The 18,708-nt window shown below is 41.8% G+C and overlaps 1 protein-coding gene across 2 annotated transcripts in view; it reads left to right on the top strand.

Annotated features, from left to right (window-relative positions):
* LOC115515878 (myocardial zonula adherens protein) overlaps window positions 1-18,708 on the top strand; it is a 90,774-nt gene that overhangs the window by 48,824 nt on the left and 23,242 nt on the right. The window contains exon 11 of one of the 2 annotated variants that reach the window (XM_030318091.1): window positions 13,311-13,391. The exons of the other annotated variant lie outside the window; for it this stretch is intronic. Within the exon in view, the coding sequence (XP_030173951.1) occupies window positions 13,311-13,391 (81 nt within the window). The remainder of the gene's footprint in view (window positions 1-13,310; window positions 13,392-18,708) is intronic. 2 annotated transcript variants of the gene reach the window in all.

Here is an 18,708-nt window from a genome sequence, read left to right as displayed (position 1 = left end):
TTACTATCTCCCAGATAGACTTCTCTAAGTCCCGATGATGTGGTGTAGAAGATGCAGTCGTCAGAATGAAATCACACGCTGACATTTAGGGTGGCACCATCAGAGTGAGCACCACCTAGGGGACAGCTGGGTTTCAACAGCGCATGGAGACTGGAAAGAAAAGAGATTCTAACTTTAAACTACTATCTAAATCAGATGCTAAGAATTAATGTGTTTGCCCAGTATTCCATGTTAACTTACACAACAAAAGGATGGTTTAAAATATCAGTTGCTGCAGCCATTGATGTGAATACATTTTTTTTTTCTTTTAAGTTAGAAACATGGAAGAGGGACATCGACAGAGGAGCACATTTAGAAGAGCAGGGAGAGAGAAAGGAGTTGAGAGCTGCTCTGATTCAGGGCATGGCTGAGGGCTGGGGGAACAGATGGCCAAGGAGCGGCATGAGAGCTGAATCCACATCTTAGAAAACAGCCATGGAGATGAGAGAATGTATTCTTAAATAATACTGCAATGCAAGGCCAGGCCAGAACCACTGGGTGGCACTTGCAAAGAGGCAAACTTCAGCTTTTCGTTTCACATAAAGAAAACACTCCTAGTACTGGCTGCCTTGGGAGGGTATTTAGCCCTTCCTCACCAGTGCATTCGTACTGATCTAGGAGTTGAGCTAGAAGCTCCTTATATAAAGAATGCTTTATTGTTTACTGGGCTGTTATTATCATCTCCTCATTACGTTGCATAATAAGCAAAATCACAAATTCATAACCTCTGACTTGAGAAGTTTATATCTGTGAACCCCACCTCTCTAGATATCGAGACAAACTTGACCTAGAAGTAGAGGCGAACTTTATGTGTGGCAGATGTTAGGGACAGTTTTGCTTCCCTCATGAAGCCTGAAAGCTTAGCCATGTGATAGCCTCACCTTTCCCAAGGGTGGGGACTCAGTCTCTGTCCATTGCTGGCATCATTTTAGCCGCAATGTCTGTGAAGAAACTCAGTTTACTGAGATGGGCTTCTTTTTTTCAGCTTAAAACTGAAAAAGGTATTATTATGGAGGTTTTTGGAATCCTTAAATATTAAGCCATGTATTTCCTTCAACCTGAGTAGAATAGAATTTAATAATAATAATAACAATAATAATAAAATAAAAACTAAGCCATCCTTGGCTTGATAAGGACTTGATTTTCACTGTGTGGGACAGTATATGTCAGTGAGGACTTGTGCATATAAGATGGGCTGACTGCAGGTCGGGCAGGATGGGCCCTTGTGAAATCAAATGTTGTATATATCTTATGGGGTCACATTCAGTGCAAAGTGTTATCATAAGTGTGGCAGCAGATACCCCCACTAGGCTAGATTTGTGCAAAGTGTTGTGATAAGTGTGGCACCAGATACCCCCACTAGGCTAGATCTTAATACCGAATTAAGTCTCCTTTTGTGGTGGATGTCAGGGATTGGCTCCCTTGCCAATGTACTTACCAATACACTCCTATCCACACTACTTGTATTTATCGCATTCTGATTACCCCAACTAAATATCTACGCAGAAAAAGCAAGCCCCTACGAATGTGGATTTGATCCCATAGGATCTGCCCATTTACCCTTCTCTATGAAATTCTTCTTAGTAGCCATTACATTTTTGCTATTTGGCCTAGAAATTGCACTATTACTCCCCCTTCCCTGAGCCTCGCAAACGAACAAGCTATCAACCATGCTCACTATAGCTCTCCTACTAATCTCACTATTAGCCGCAAGCCTAGCCTACGAATGAACCCAAAAAGGACTAGAATGAACTGAATATGATAATTAGTTTAAACTAAAACAAATGATTTCGACTCATTAGATTATAGCTTACCCTATAATTATCAAATGTCCATAGTCTACCAGTTCTTCTAACTGGTTCTGGCTCTGACAAAAAAGTTAAAAACAAAATAAGCCCGTATATGACCCTTTTAGACTTGTAAGGGTTTGCTGGAAAATATGGAGACACTGGAAAAAAAAAATAGCACTTGTAGGGAAATTGAGTGGTCTGTTCACTAGCTAAGCACCAGCACTTTCTTTGTCTGTGTGGGGGGCTGGGTGCAGGGTGGGGGGCAGTGCACCTGTGGTCCTGCCCTCCTGGGTCTTCCCATCTGGTGTTACCTGCCTTCCAGAATCCTTGCCTTTGGGCTTCTTTGTTCTGTTGAAAAAGCCTTGTTGGGGTTAGGTTCTGTGTCTTGAGTCCATCTGCATTCTTTAGGTTGCCTTTAAAGGAACCAGGAGATGGGGGTGGGGAGCAGAAGGCTGGGCGGAGCCTGAGGCCAGAGCTGTGAAGCCTGGACATCTTTACGTGTGAGCTCCTCAGTCAGCAGGATCATTCACCCCTCTTTACCTGCTCACACCAAGGAGGTCCCCAGCAAAGCAAAGTGGCTTTCTTGCCAAGGGGAAAATTGCCTGGAGGAAAGAACAAATTCTTGTTTGTCCTCAAAAAGGGGGTGGGGGAGGCTTACATTTTTGCCAGTAGGCCATGATATTATTCAGGTGACTACTTAGTAGTTTAATAAATAGCTTCTTTCATTTTATCGCCTCCTTCTCATTTCCCACTGCCATTGTGATGGGTGAAATGGTTCTTCCAATGGGAAGCGTCTAGGTTTCCTTTCCAGTGTGGAGGATGCATCCTTTCTTTAGACTTCTCTTTTGCGGAAAGCAGTTCCACTCCCTGCTTGTCCCCCTCTATGATTTAGATGTTTAATGAGTGCAAAGGTAGAAGGAATGATTTTCTTACTAGTGCTTCTCCGCCCAGGCTGCACATTAGAATCATTTGGGGGGCTTTACAACATGGCCAAACCTGGCAGACAGAGGTGGGAAGAAGGCACTGGGTATTGCAAGGATTTTGGTTTTTCAAGCTACACGAGATTCCAGTGTGCAGCCAGCATTCAGAACCGGTGCTCTGAATTTTTTTTCTTTTTTTTTTTAATGTTTATTTTTGAGAAAAAGAGAGAGCGAGCATGAGCAAGGGGTGGGGCAGAGAGAGAGGGAGACAGGCTCTGAAGCAGGCACCAGGCCCTGAGCTCTCAGCACAGAGTCTGATGAGGGGCTCGAACCCACGAACCGTGAGATCATGACCTGAGCCAAAGTTGGATGCTCAACTGACTGAGCCACCAAGTTGCCCCAGTGCTGTGAATTTTTCATTTCCACGTGTTAATAGATTGAGCCAGCTTCCCTCAGAAGCTGTTGTACCTGAGGTGCAAAGCTGGTAGTGAACTTGGACTGGAATAGGAAGGGCTGAAGGGAAGAGAGCCAAGGAGACCAGTGAGCAGAGACCAAAAGCACGGACACCCAGAGAGCTGGTCCGAATGTGTGATCTTCTGGTCTTGTCAGGGGATCTAGTGCTTGTTGCCAGCCCCATCAGGAGAGGATTCTTTGACAGCTCACTCTGAGTGCTGTACTGGCCTGGTGGTATCCAGGTAAAAAACTTTCCAGAGGCTCTCCAGGTGCATCTGAAGAGGAGGTGTTATTAAGGTAGATGGATGAGGCCTACTTGTTAAATAGATACTAGACTTAAAGGGACAAAATCCAGTCCACCTACTGTCCTCGGAAGCTGAGAACCTACCACTAACAAAGAGACCAGAAATGGTTCTCAGGGATCCTCTTCCCTCCGTGCTTGTGCGTTCAGGTGTCTGGTCTCACCCTGCTTCTGTCTACACAGAAGACCTTACACTTGGTCACAGTGTACCTCTTAGAACACAATACCTTGTTGAAATAAAAGTATTCATAGTGACTGCTTCTCAAGTGCAAAACAAAGCAGAACATTTTTGCAATTCCTATGAAATGAAAGTATTTAATTATCATCCCTTAGATTTTTTGGAGAATTAATGTCATAATTCAACAGTTTAAAAAAAATTTTAATGTTCATTTATTTGTGTGTGTGTGTGTGTGTGTGTGTGTGTGTGTGTGTGAGAGAGAGAGAGAGAGAGAGAGAGAGAGAGAGAGAGAGAGAGAGAGGGGGGGGGGGGTTGGGAAGGGGCCGAGAGCGAGGGAGACCCAGAATCCGAAGTAGGCTCCAGGCTCTGAGTCGTCAGCACAGAGCCCAACGTGGGGCTGGAACTCATGAACTACGAGATCCTGACCTGAGCCGAAGTCGGATGCTTAACCAACTGAGCCGCCCAGGTGCCCCAATGCAACACTTTTTGGGGTGAAACAACCTGGGTCAGGGAGAATAGATGGCGAGGAACTCTTCAGAGAGTTGAGGTCTGGGTTTTGGGTTTTTGGCTCTTGAGCCAGTCAGCAAAAGCAGGGCTTTTTTGCATTCTCTTTTTTTCAAGTCCATGTAACTTGCCACCTAGGCCCTGAATTCACAGGCACCCCCTGCAGTTAGAGACTGAGGAAGAAGTGCAGTGAGAGACCTTCATGGGTAAAAATGAAAGGTAGCATAGAAAATGGAGATGAGCAAGGACTTTTGAATCAGACCTGCATTTACTAGTCAGGGACCCTTCAAAGAGTTTTCTTGTTTGTAAAATGGGGTTAATAACAGTATCCAAAAGGATTTTTTGTAAGAGTTAAATGAGATGATGTACATAAAATACTTTATAACATACTGATTGGAACATAGGAAATACCCAATAAATACTAGCTGCTATTATTATTATTCCTGGTGGATGGGCTCCTGCTGTGTATACCCAAAGTCAAACTAAATGAATTAAAAGCAAAAGTAGCTGAGGTGATTTCTTGACTAATGCACAAAGCTGCCCTTCCCTCTTTGGGAGTCTTCTGAGCCAAATGGAACCTTCTGGATTTGCTTCTGTCTTTTCTTCTGTGCTCTGTGCTGCATTCCATCTCAGCCGCCTGTCCTTGGAGGAGAGTATTTATATACAAAATAATTTTTAAAAATTTAGTTCTCCCCATCCTAAGAATCGTCCATTTTAAATGGTTCAGCCATTTGTTAGCACTTTAAAACTGTGCTATGCTGAAATGCATAACACAAAAGTACATTGTTGCCTAATGTCCTGTGTTGAAGTGATTCAGAGTACTTCCCATCAGTGATAATGTAGCCACATGGGGGCAGGGTAAAGGAGCCATAGCACTGAGTCCACGACCCTAATCCACTCAATTGAACTGTTTCTAGATCATGTCACATGAGCTCTTCTCCAGATTTAGTCTCCGGTTCTTTGGAAGATGATAAAATGGTAGCCTGGGTTGGAAGCGATTGTGTTTATTGTTCGTGATTAGAAGAATCTTGTACTTTCTCGGCTGGGAAGAGGTGGCATGTATTGGTGATGAGCCGACGAACAAAACAGGAAGGACATGATGTGGAAGGAAAAATTGACCACGTAGGGCTCTCATTTGTGAAAACACCACACATTGTCACCTCAACCTGTCCAGCCTCACACTGCAGAGACAAGAGAACTCAAAGAATATTTTTAGAAACGTGGGTTCCTAGACATCAAAGAAAGAACTGCAATGAAAAATAGTGCTAAACTATAATTCAGGAAGTGCCAGGTGGAGGCTGGTTCTGAGATCTCCGAAAATGAAGCCTTACCTACAGAAAAGCGGCCAAGCACACCTGCTAAGGAGCTGGGAAGCAGGCTTGAAGAACTCCTGCCTTGTTCCAGGAAGGAAATGCTCCCCTCCAGATCACAGTCCAGATAATACTGAAGAAGTGTAGTTTGATTATATTTGCATGTGGGAGGCGGCCCTGAGGATGTCCTTCCTGAATGGAGATCAAAAGCGCGAGTCAATTTAGCATTCTTTTTGCTTAAGCCAGGTTTGGTCTGCTTTTTATCCCCATGGGCAATCTACCTGAGTAGACACTTCAACTAACTTCATGAGAAGGAGAAGTGTATCTGAGGAAAAGAGACATCTATTTGACTGAAATATATTAAAGTGAAATATATTGCACAGCTGCTTTATTTTTATAGAGATCTCCTTGAGACAAGCCACAGGTGCTGGGATGTCATCAAAACTTAACCGTGTTCCTGAATATGGGTAGTGGTAGCAGCAGTGGGAGTAATAATGGGTGGTATTAGCCTAATAAGCTAGTGGACGGGGCTGACTTCCCTAAGGGGCTGGGTGTCCCTTCCATGTTGGGTGGTTCTCTGCTCTGACTTCTCCCTGGCAAAGTGGGTTTCCTGTTAATATTTGTCTTTGTGTCTCATTCAGATGCTTTTGCCCCACTTTAGCAAGTAGGCAGTGCACGGGAAGGAAGCCGTGGATTCTAGGGCTAGAGTTTTGTCTCTTGGCCACTCACAACCCCACCCAAAAGAGGTGCCACTCTGAAGTTTGAGGCAGGATTCATTTATAGTAACTAAAAATGTTTCAAATTCTCATGTTCAACATATTATTCACTTCTTTATTTTGAAATCTTGGATATACTAAAATGTGAAGGTTTTAGAAGGTACCAGGAAGCTCACCACGTGTGTGAGACGTGTTTTTTTCTGTGCATTGTGGAAATATTGCAGGTTCATTTTATGACGTGTGCTCATTAATATATTTATGATACAAATTGTTCTTTTGAGGGAGAAGGTTCTTTTGTTTGCAAATGCCATTGAATTCACTTTCTCTTTCTTGAGATTGTTTCTAATTGGCTGTAAAATATTTCTCAGGGTCCTGGGTGCCCACGTTCTGCCTGTAGTTTGTACAGCTACACTCTTGTTCTAAGTAACTACCAGCTACGGAATGTTTCTCACATCTCAAACCCATGCATCTAGGCCTAACATTCCCACACGAATCCTCTACGGGGCATATTATTAGCACAATTTTTTTTTAATCCCAGAAAACTAAAACTTAAAGAAAAGTAACAGGTGGTCTCTCAGCAAATGATGGTGCTCCTGGGACCACAGCAAGACCTTTGGCTCCAAAGCCAAGTGTGCATTCTTTCACTTGTTTTTTATTTGCTTCTTTTTTTTAATTGAAAAAATTGTAAATATGGAAAATCATAGAGAATGCTAGAAACAAAGACCCATGTATTGTCCTCTAGAATTGAGTGTTAACATTTTGGCATATTTCAGGTTTCTTCCAAGTCCTAGAAAACATTACAGACAAAGAATTGTCTTTTTATTCCTCTGATCTTTTTCCATCTTCTCTACTCTCTCCCTCTTCAGAAGCAGTTTGTTCTCCATCCAGGGCATGTTCTGATGCTTTTACTACGTACATATGTATTTGTCATCAGTATTTAGCCTAACTTCGGTGTTTACAAATGGATGTGCATTTTTATTTATAATAGATAAGTAGATTTTATTGTACCTCTTATTCAACTTTTCCCCCAATTACATTCCTGTTTCTGATGTTACAGATAAATATAAATTATTTATTTTAATGGCTCTGTAATATTTCATTGTGTGAATGTATTGTCATGTGTCCTATCGATACTTAGCTTGTTTCCGAATTTCTGTTCTTTTACAAACAATGCCAAGCAGTCACTTGGTCCCCAGAGAGGGACTTCCACCCACCTGGGGGGTGGATTTCCCCACATCCTCACCACCTCTTGGCATGGTTGGATTATAAATGTAGCCATTTGTGAAACAGTATCTCCTTTAACTTTCATTTGCTTCAGCCCAATACCACTCATCACTACAGGTGCGGCTGAGCATCTTCTCATTAGCTCGTTGAGCATTCAGGCTTCCGCCTTTGTGAACTGGCTGTTCATGTCCTTTGCTCCCTTTCCTGTTTGGCTGTCTTGTCTCCTGCTGATCTGTCGGAACTGTGGATCCTGCCAGCGTCGATCGTTTGTCAAAATGTGTTTGCATGCTATTGTCTTCTCCCAGTCAATGTTTGTGTTCGTTTCGTTATGGTATCTTGTAAAATGTACAAGTTTTAAATTTTGGTATAAATGTATCCATCCTTTGGTGCTGTTTGTGTGTCTTGTTTGTCTCCTGTAAGATTATTTGTGTAATACTTTTATGAAAGTTTTGTTTTTTATCTTTAATTACAGCCTCCCACACTCATACCCTTTATCTTCTTCCTTACTCTTTCTCTGTAGCACTTATCCTATTATATATACTACACTTACCTATTTTGCTTACTTATTGTCTGTTTTCCTTCACTAGAATGTAAGCTCCATGAGGGCAGTGGTTTTTCTCTGTTTTGTTCTTGGCTGTGCTCCTAACATCTGCAACAGTCACTGGCATATAGTAGGTGCTCAATAAATACTTGTTGAACAAATAAAGAATAATCCATGTGGAATTTATTTTTGTGTATATACTGTGAATAGGAATCCATTTTGTTTTTGTTTTTGTTTTTGTGGGGTTTTTTTTTGTGGTTTTTTTTTCTTTCTTTTTTTTTTTTTTTTTTTTCTCACGGGAAGCTTGTTTCTCTAACAGCACTCATTGAATAGTCCATCTTTGCCCCACTGATTTTTTCATGACCTCTTTATCACCCTGGACTTGTTTTCCTTGTGCCACTGTCTTTAAATATTCCTGTTCTTCTGCCCTGATGGGTTAGTCAACATCTTACAAGTGTCTTTTAGGAATAAAATGCAAAAGTGGACGAGTTCTTGCCCTCAAAAGACTTTCTGGTTGACCCTAAAACTTGTTAGAACTCAAGGCAGAATATGACAGGTATTAATCAGGTGTATGAGCTGTGTGCTGGTGACACAGAATCTGGAGACGGTAGTGATTAAGTTCATGGGCTTTCAGTAAATTGAACCTGGCTTTGCATCCTACTCCTTTCTTGGCTCGGCTTTTTATCTTGAACAAGTTACTTATTCTCCAGCATTCAGTTTCCTCACAAACAAAATGAGTACGATCATAATAGTACCTTCTTCGGAGGCTGTTGTAGGATTGATTGATGAAATGCATGCTAAGGGCTTAGCACAGAGCCCATAAATGTCTACTGTTGCAGGTATGGGTGCAGAGGCCTTAGGGAGGAGGTGATATTTGACCAGGTCTTGCCGGGTGGATTGGATTTTTCTAGGCAGGGATTGAATGGGTGGCAAAGGACATGACAGACAAAATACAGAATAAATAACAACGGTGACAACAGAAGAAAACAAAAACACGGACAGCAGAAAAAATGTAGGGTGGGTTCAGAGAGCTATTAATCCAGTTGGACTGGATTGCCATGGGGAGTGATAATAAGTTGTGGGTGAGCAGTTGTGGGTGAGCACCCACTCAGCACCAAGCTGAGAAAATATCCTGTGTTACCCTGCTCCTGATTCCTCAGTGATGCCCTTTGCCTGGTCGGATCTGACCACAGATGTCTCTGGCAGGAGGTGCTGGGCGAATAGGAGAGGAGAGAAGCAGGAAGGGCAGCTAGGAGGCTCCCAGGAGAACCCTGGCCTGTGCAGGTGAGGGTCTGTACTCCAGGACACTTGAGCTTTAGGGACACTTTAAAAACTAACATTTTTAAAGCACCAGCTGTGTACCACGTGTGGAGCTGGATGCCTCCATATGCATCATCTGACTACATTAGACTGAAACAGGTTTCTCCCTGGATATACCTGTTCCGTGTAGGGTCTGCATCTCTTGAGGAAAGCATGGGGGTAGAGAAGCTGAGAGTGCCCGCTTCCCCACCTCTCCATTCCACTTTCTTCCTCTAAAGTCAGAGGGAAAAAGAACAGCCTAAAGACGTAAGGTCCCAGCAAATGCTTTGTGAAAGAAACTACCTGCCAACAGTCTTCCCCGCCTTGCCTAATTTCCACGCAGCATTGCAGTGATGAGTTGTTATCATAGGGAGGGTGGAAGCAGACCTCTGAACTTTACTGTGCGGAGAGAAGGAGCTAGAGCCTTGAAATCAGAGAGATATGAGCTTAGATTCAGCCCTGCCAGCCTCCAGTCTTGGGTGACCAGCTGTCCTGGTTTGCCAGCGAATGAGAATGCTCCAGGCACATGAGACTCCCAGTGCTAAAGCCTGGGCAGTCCCAGGCAAGGAGGGGTGAGCTGGCCACCCTCTTCAGCCCCCAGGTCTGACCCCTTCCCTCACCCCATCTGCAGTCGGCAGGTGCATCCTGTCTAGGGGGTATGAAACATCACTGTGTTCCTCCCTTTATTGTACTTGCTTGTGAGTTTCATTTTCTGCTTACTGCTTGCCTTCCTCACCAGGACAGGTGGCCTATGAAGGTGAAGGTCAGATCTTTCTAGCTGACTGCTGTGCTCCCAGCATCTAACACTGAGCCTGAAATGGAGGTGATCAGAGAGGACTGCTGAGGGAATGATGGGTAATAAAACTCTAGGAACCTCAGTTTCCTCCTCTGTAGTGGATAACCGCTCCTAGGGTTGTTTCTGAGAATAATAAGTGAACCCAGCAATAACCCTGGTACGCAGGACACCCCTAGGCCTTCCTTCCCAGTGGTCCATTATTCTCCCTCAGGTCGGAAAACCAGTTGATTCATCCTTCCCTGATGTTTATGTAGCCCACCATGTTTAGGCACCTGAGAGAATCAGGGTGCTATTCCTCTCCTGAAAGAGAAGTTGGGTTGTCTTTACTTATAAGATAGAAATCAAACCAAATTAGATTATTTTACCTCAGAAGCCAGTTTCAACTGATCCTTTTGAATGGTATAGTTCTATTATTATATATTACTTCAAACTTAATAGAAAAAAATTGATTAAAATATGTGCCCTGTTCATATCTAGCCTGGCTGAATGCCACAAGACACATTAATTGGAAATGAATTTCTACAAACCCAATCAAGTATCATGAAGATGAAAAATGGACCTTTTTTCCCCTCCGTTCCTTCATTGATTTTTCATTTTCCCCACTCAGAGCTTCATTTAGCAATTTTTCAGTTTCGTTTTGTTGTGGCCTTAATTCATTCCCTTCACTCCCCCCCAAAATGAGATAATGCACCATTTTCCTTGTCCTTTTTAAACGGTTCTTTTATGTTGCATTAGTGTAGGGCAGATTCCAATCTTGTCATATTTCCCTGCGCTTTATTATTATTATTATTATTTTTTTTTTGGAAAACAGGGTAACTTTATTATTTTTTAAATTCTTACTGTGGTGGTTTTTATCAAGGAGAATGCACTTCAAAAATACAATAACTATGAAATTACAGTGTTACAAGACTTCTGAAATAGAATTAAGAGCAGCCGTAGCAACTATGAAAAACCTTTTCAGAGGAAGAGTATAGAGTGTCAATTATTCTCATTTTTCATGGGGGTGACAAATACATGGACATCAGGCAGGATTCCTATTTTGGTAAGGCTGAGGAGAACAATTATTTTCTAGATCACAGAGGGGAACACTGAGTTTGGTTGGAAAACAAGGACCTGTCAGGACAAGAGGAAGCAAAAGGACACTAAATCCAGAAGTGAGCCCTAGAAGATTCTTGGCTATCCAAATGATCCATGTTTGCCCTGGTCGGTTCACTGATCCACTGGGCCTCTAAGGGGGGTTGAAAATGATAATGGGAATCTTCAAACTATTTTCTTGTGGATTTTTCAAATACTCTCACAGCCACTGAGAAGTCTACAAGGACTCATAATAAAGTATCTTCCTGCTTTTACCTAGAATTCATAACCCTGGTTGTCGCGTTTTGATGAGAGGCTTTAAATGGAAGTTAGTCATCTTTGGTATGTTTTTCAATGGGAAAATTATTTTTTTCTTCATAAATGTGGTTCAAAGCAGTCTTTTGAAATGAGGGTCCATGGGAAAGAGTAACAAATTGGAGTTGTTGGTGATAGAGGTTGGGAGCTTTATTTATTAACGTGTGGTCAGGTTTCACAATACACGCGCACGCACACACACAGCTCTCACACCCTGATTTTGAATAAATGTGCCTGTGGGCCTTAATTGGTTATTCCTAAAATTTGAATGAAGATGAAAGTAAACAAATTTCCGAGAAAACAACTGGTTAAAACTTAGTTTGGATTGAAAAAAAAAATCTAATTCCTTTTTCCTTGCCTGATGTTGATGTGATTCAGTGTGATCATCAGTTTTAACATACCTTCTAGTATTGTGCTCCTTTTTGGTGTATGTTTACCGTTTCATTTAAGGCATTTTCCAGATACACATATATTGTCATTTGCCAGCTGGTAAAACACAACACCCTACAACACAGTTTCTTGAAAAAACATACCAAGTGCTGCCTACTATTTAGTATGTATTTGCTGCTGCATTTCTTACATTCGTTAATTTCTCTTCACATCCTCCGCCTCAATAGTGAGTTACGTTTCATGAGTTTTGCACAATTGGGTACTATTCACGTAATTCTAATTATAGGGCTGTATTGTATTCTGACATTAACACGAAATGACCTGTGACCTGCATGTCTGTCACTAACAAGAAAAAAAAATCAGGAAGCTGAGAAGCCTCGCAACTTTCAGGGTTGCTCTGAATCCATAACAGGATCTTACTAAAATTTTCTACAGTTTCACTTCGTTCTGGCTGACACGCAAGCTGTTTTTGAAAGAAATCGGTAGGAGTCCTTTCACTACAGCTATCTGTTTCCAGAAGCAGGTTGTAAAAATGTGTGAATTGACAAGGGTGATTCCATCTTCTAAGAGAAACAGTTCTTTTATATAAGATCATTGATAGAGTAAACACATCTTCCCTGTGGGTGTGCTATCTAGTGCAAGAGAGATATCGACAAAGGATGGTGGTAGTAGCAGTGAGGTGTCTTAACGGGTTGTTCAGAGGGCTGAGGTAGAACAGAAGAGGGAGACACGAAGCCGGCCTGGAAGACTCGGGAACTGCTGCTCTGGGAGGTGACTAGTGAGTATCTTGTGACAGCAGGAGATTTCTGGGTGGAGCGGGGGATAGAGGGTGGGAAGGCATGGTTGGTGGAAGCACCAGCCTGTGCAAAGGCCCAGAGGCAGGACCACTGCATGTCCATAGAGTGCTGAGAGGATGGAGTGGCTTAAACGTAGGGTTCATGTGGGACAGGACAGGCATTGAAAGGACACTGGGGAGATACAGGGGGGACCATAGCAGAAGGGCCTCACATCCATGCTAGGGAGTTTGAATGTCAGAAGCTTGGGAGGGCTTTTAAGTAGGAGAGTGATACTATTCAGCATCTCTGGGCGGTTGGCCTAGAAGTCAGTGTTTTGTAAAAGCTCCCCCTAGGTGATTCCATCATGCAGCCATGGCTTAACAGGGATTGCTTAGCTAAAATCACCCATGGAGGTATCTCAGTAGTGGCAAATGTGAAGAAAAGCCATTATCAGTTCTAAGAAAATAGAGGATACACCTTTCCCCCAAAACATACCACTTTAAACATCAGACTGGCTGTAGTTGTAAGAGACCTAGCATCCCATGTGATCATTAGGCTGCAAGACGTATATATTCAGCTTGAGTTACAAAGAAACATGCTTATCAAGACAAAAATAAGAAAAAAATTCTAACGTTAGTTAAGAGATTCCAGATTTTACCAGACGGGTTTCTTCTTTTGTTCTAGAAGGGGGTCTGCTATTTGATACTGAAACTTAACGGTTGTGACAAGATTCTGTTCTTAAGTAAAATGGATGAGGTCTGGAAAGTAAGTGCTTCTAATTTCTCATTTCTTAATGTCTTGATTCGAGCCTGGTAGCTTGGTCATTTACCACCACCTGGTGACAGCTAGACCTAAACGCAGCTTCATGAAGAATACATGAACCTCTTCAAGGTCAAATTTACATACATGAATGTATCAAAAAGAGCAAAGGCTGCATGCCAGCTGCATGGTACCCTGCATTTTGGAGTAGCCCTGATGTGGGAGGTGCTCTTAGGGATACATTCACCTTGGTTCATCAAGGACTCCAAGAATCTGTTCCAGACAGTTTTGCCCCAGAAGTCTAAGGGATGGATTGTTGAAAGATAGATGCATGGAGCCACTGATTCACTCATTCATTGTCTGGGAATATGAAGATGACCAAGGTCTTTACTCTCAAGAAGCTCACAGTCTAGGGAGGGAGAAATACTAGTAATAACATAGCAGCTAAATTTTGAGAGTTTATCATGTGCTGGGTTCTATAGGAGACAGTGTTTGAAGGTGCTTTGATGTTGGCAGTCGTAAATAACACTGTTTTCCACACAAATGTGTCATTTAGAGATTGCGCCTCACAACAGATGTCTTCTAGGAGGACACTGGGGTGTGTGCAAGGGGCAGACCCCAGGGAGACTCAGTTGGGATTCAAGGTTGGCGCCCCGTGTAGGGTATGAAAGGCAAGGCATGCAGGTCTGCCAGCCTTGGTGTCCTTTTTTCTCTCATCTGAACAAGTCAACCCTGGCCACAGAACACACCGTACAAGATGCCTCTGTAAGGAATGGTCAAGGATGAAAGTATTCACTTAACACAAGAGCACGATCGCTTCTGGAAGCTTCAGTTGCTGGGAAAGGCAAGTCCTGGCAGCAGAAGCTTCAGCACCCCCAAACCCTTTCCACAGTCCTTCTGTCTCTCCCGAAGGGGGTGCCTCTTTTGCTCCAGCATCAGCCCTCTGTCCTCTTAGAACACCCAGGATTTGCCTCCCTCAGCATCCTCCAGGTGACATCTCGGCCCCATAGCTCCTCCTTTCTTTAAATGACAATCCTGTCAGTATTTTCCTGGGAACTGATCATCAGGGTGCCTTTCGATCCTAGCTTCCTCAGACTCACAAACTGCTCTGATTACTCCAGAGATAGTGAAACAAGTGTATTTGAAGTCCCTTTTTAGGTTATTTGATGAAATTTACCCCAACCTCCTTGGAACATTGTAGCTAATTTCACTACCTGTTTTGACTTTTGTTTAAAGAACTAAAGTCCATTTTTAAAAAATCTTAATACTGTAGGAAGGAATGAAAAAGGAACACTATAAGGATGATTTTTGAAAACTCTTCCTATAAATATTGAAGGACATTTTAAGAAACAAAACTTTCTTTTTGCCTGTAATCCTACCCAAACGTCAGAACTGTTTCATTTATCTAACTTCTGGCTTTTACCTTCAATCGTTGTGAGGTTGGTTTTTTTTTTTTTTTTTTTTTTTTTTATCCCTTGAGGCTTTTCGTAAACACTTACGTTTTGCAATATATTTGTTTGTAGCTTCTGTGTAATATATTCCATCAAAGTGAAATTCCGTAATGTATTACCTAGTCCTTTAGTGCTAGGCATTAAGGCTATTTCCATTTTCTATTATAAATAATAGGACCAAGAAGATCTTTGTATATACAGCTTTTTTCCTATGTCTGAATGATATCCTTAGGATAAATTCCCAGGAGTGGGATTAGTGGGTCAAAGGGTATGAACAGCTTTATGGCTCTTAATATTTATTGCTAAATTGCCCAAAGGGTCATTCTAATTTACAATGCCACCTGCAACACACGAGAGAAGCTGTCTCTCCCAGCCCTTTCAGCACGGAGTTCTTCAGCCAGTGGTTTGGGGCAAATTTAATTGTTATTAAAGGGTAACTTGTTACTGTTTTTAATTGGTAGTTTCTTTAATTATTATCCACATTGGATGGTTTTTCTTAAATGTGTTTCTTATTATATTCTGTTTAGTATGGCTTGCTTTTTATGTCAGAGGATTATATTTTTTGACACTAGGTGGAATTTAAAATATTTTATCGTGAAAATGTCAAATGCACTCAGGACAGAGAGACTAATCGATGAAACCTCCTAGGCTCGTTACCAGATTCAACAAATAGCAAGGCTTGGCTCTGTTTGCTTTACTTGTCCCTTCTTTTTCTCTTTTTTTCCCTTTGTGTAGTTATTTTAAAGCAAGTCCCAGATATTCTGCTTGTGTTTTTTATGCTCTTCATTATACATCTCTGAAACATATGGCCTTTTTCTTATTTAATCATAATGCCACTGTCTCATCTAACAAAATTAATGATAGTTCCTTGGTATCATTTAATACCTATCCTAAAATTTTCTGAAATGTCTTTAACATGTCCTTTTCACTGTTGCTTTGTGTCACTCAGTCTACAGAGAAGGTCCATTATGTTTGATGGTTGTGCTTCTAACGTCTTTTAATCTAGAGTATGCTTCTCCCCATCCGCTCTCCTCTCCCACCAAGTTTCCCCCACCCAGTGACATTGCAGGACCCGAGTCCGTTGTCCTATAAAAGTTCCCACATTATGGATTTGACTTTTTATTAGCTCCGGCAGCCTGGTGAGATTCGGTTTTAAGTTTCTTGTGGGGGTAAGCAAGAATACTTCATGGTGGCACTGCCTGATTTACTCCGTATCTCTTCTGCAGTCACCGTGGGGATTGTCCCGCTTCAGGTGATGATGCTGAGGTGGATTGTGGATTCAGATGGCGACAGCCCAAGACACAGTTGTAAAGTTTTTCATTAGCTTTGCCCCTGACCATTTCATCTATTAATGATGGTTGCTTGAGTTTCCTAGGGATTGCACAATGGTGATTTTCAAAATCTGTCACTTTCCCATTAACTGGAATTCTTCTGAAAAGTAAAACTTTTTCCCCTCGTAAACTAGGACTTTTTAGTAATCTCAAAATGCAGTTTATACAAGAAAGGCAGGATAAATGCCTTGTTCTTCCTTAAATTGCCAACTTTTTTTTTAATGTTTATTAATTTATTTTTGGGGGAGAGAGTACAAGCAGGGGCGGGACACAGAAAGAGAGGGAGATAGAGACTCCAAAGCAGGCTCCATGCTGTCAGCATAGAGCCCGACCTAGAGCTTGAACTCATGTACCATGAGATCATGACCTGAACCAAAGTCGGACACTTAACCGCCTGAGCCACCCTGGCACCCCAGATTGTCAGCTTTCTAAGTAAGCACTTGGTTCCCTTGTCACTCCCAGTGATGTGCAGTGGGTCACTGTTGCTGTTGGTTTTGTTTTTGAGGAGTCCTAAAGTACTCAGGGTCTTAAAAACATGTATATTTCATGTGTTTTACTCAATTACATTCATGATTCTTTTGACACTCACATTGTCCCATCCTTGGCCCAAGGGAGACCCTTAACATATTTTTTTTTCAGGCATAACAAGGTGTCTTGGGTTCATCTAGCATATTTTTACGTCTTGAAATGAGCTGTTCCTCCAAGATGATTGGTGTTTTGTTGGTGAGGGATGGTATTTAGGTACCACGATCTGGATGTATTCTGTGCTTATTGTTATTATTTCTAAGTTTTCTCAGCAGGCAGAGTTAGGAAATGCATATTTAACAAAGGAAAATAAAATACTATGAGTTCATACTGATATTTTCATTTCAAATTTAACAAAACTTTCTTTTTCGTTCTTTGGTTTCACATTTGTTTCTCTCTCTTACACGAAAAACCTTGATGCCAAACATTATTGTATGACAGTATTTCAAATAGTTTCAAAACAACAGGACCAGTATTGTCAACAGTTTTCCTAGTGAATAAGAGACTTCTTTGCAGTTCTGTTTATGTTTAGAATACATTCTACTAAAAACAAAGTCACATTAGCTCGTTCTAACAACACTTGGGTTCTTTTCACCAGTTTGATATACAGTTAAGTTCCTTTATTTCAATTTGTTTTCAAGTTCTAGGATTTGCTTCTTTTTTCCTTTTTCGTTTCATTTTATTGTTTGAATCTGAAAAATGTGCTTTCAAAACTAAACGTAGGCAACAAGGTATTACCAAAAAAGTCTTTCTTCTGTCTGCTCTGAGTTCCCGCCTCTCCCTATTGGCAGCTCTTTCTTAATAATTATGGTTTGTTTTATCTTTGCAGAATTTTTTTTTGTAAATATATATGCATTCATATGGACTCACCTGTTTTATACTGAAGTTCACATACCATATATGATCCTTACAACGCACCATATCTGGTCTAGATATCTGCATAGCCATCCATGTCATGATGAGCCATGGTTTATTTAACCAGCCACTTATTGATTAATGGAGTTCTGTTTTCTTTGTGTCTTTTAAAAACAAAAATCCTTTGTCCACATCATTTTATATTTTGGCCAGTGTGTCTTTGGGGATCTCTTTCTGGAAATGGGATTGCTGGCCCGAAGGGCAATGCAATTATACTCCTGTTAGATTGACTTCTAACACAATTGTGTCATTTTGCACTGAGAAGGATTATTTAAAAAGATCTTGCAAATGTACAAATTCAGTATTCGAGATTCTCGGAAAGTTAGCGTGTTCTTCAACAGCACAAGTTAGTTATTGATCCTGCACACTGTTTCCACTATTGTTTATGACATAGCCTGGTACACAGCACCCTGGTTTCTGCCTTTTTCTTTTTTAAGTTTATTTATTTACTTAGAGAGAGAGAGAGAGAGAGTGAGCGCAAGCAGGGCAGGAGCACAGAGAAGGAGAGAGAATCCCAAGCAGGCTCTGCTCCATCAGTGCAGAGCTGATGCAGGGCTCAGACTCACTGAAGTGTGAGATCATAACCTGAGCCGAGATAGAGAGTTGGGCGCTTAACTGACTGTGCCACCCATCGCACCCTGGTTCCTGCTTTTAGGGCATCCGTGGTTTGTCTCTGGAACATGACATGAATGAAAAGCAAAGTTAGAGTAGCTGAAGATAGACTGTGTTGTAAAAGCAAAGGTGAAAGCCCAGCTCAAGTCTCTCTGTTTAGGAAGCCTTCCCCGCTTATCGCAGGCCACGTGGGTGATTGATCCTGTCAATTCCATTTGTACTTTTAGGGACAGTGACCCTTATTCCAGGCCGAAACTTTTGACCCCTGGTTGAACAGATACGAATGTACTAACAGGAATAACGGGGCTGAATGTTTGAAATGTGGGCCGCCTCACAAATTTAAGCTGAATAATTATTTTCTGTAGAGCTGTGTTTGCATTCCCCAAAGCATGTTCTCTGGAACATACAGGGGACATTAGTAAGGGTGACCCAGCAAAATCAGTGTGGAAATGACAGGTTAAACAAACCCAGTGAGATGTGACTCCAAAA

The sequence above is a fragment of the Lynx canadensis genome, chromosome B3 (genome assembly GCF_007474595.2).
Source record: "Lynx canadensis isolate LIC74 chromosome B3, mLynCan4.pri.v2, whole genome shotgun sequence".
Classification (NCBI taxonomy): Eukaryota; Metazoa; Chordata; class Mammalia; order Carnivora; family Felidae; genus Lynx; species Lynx canadensis.
This window is presented reverse-complemented; position numbering and strand designations above follow the sequence as displayed.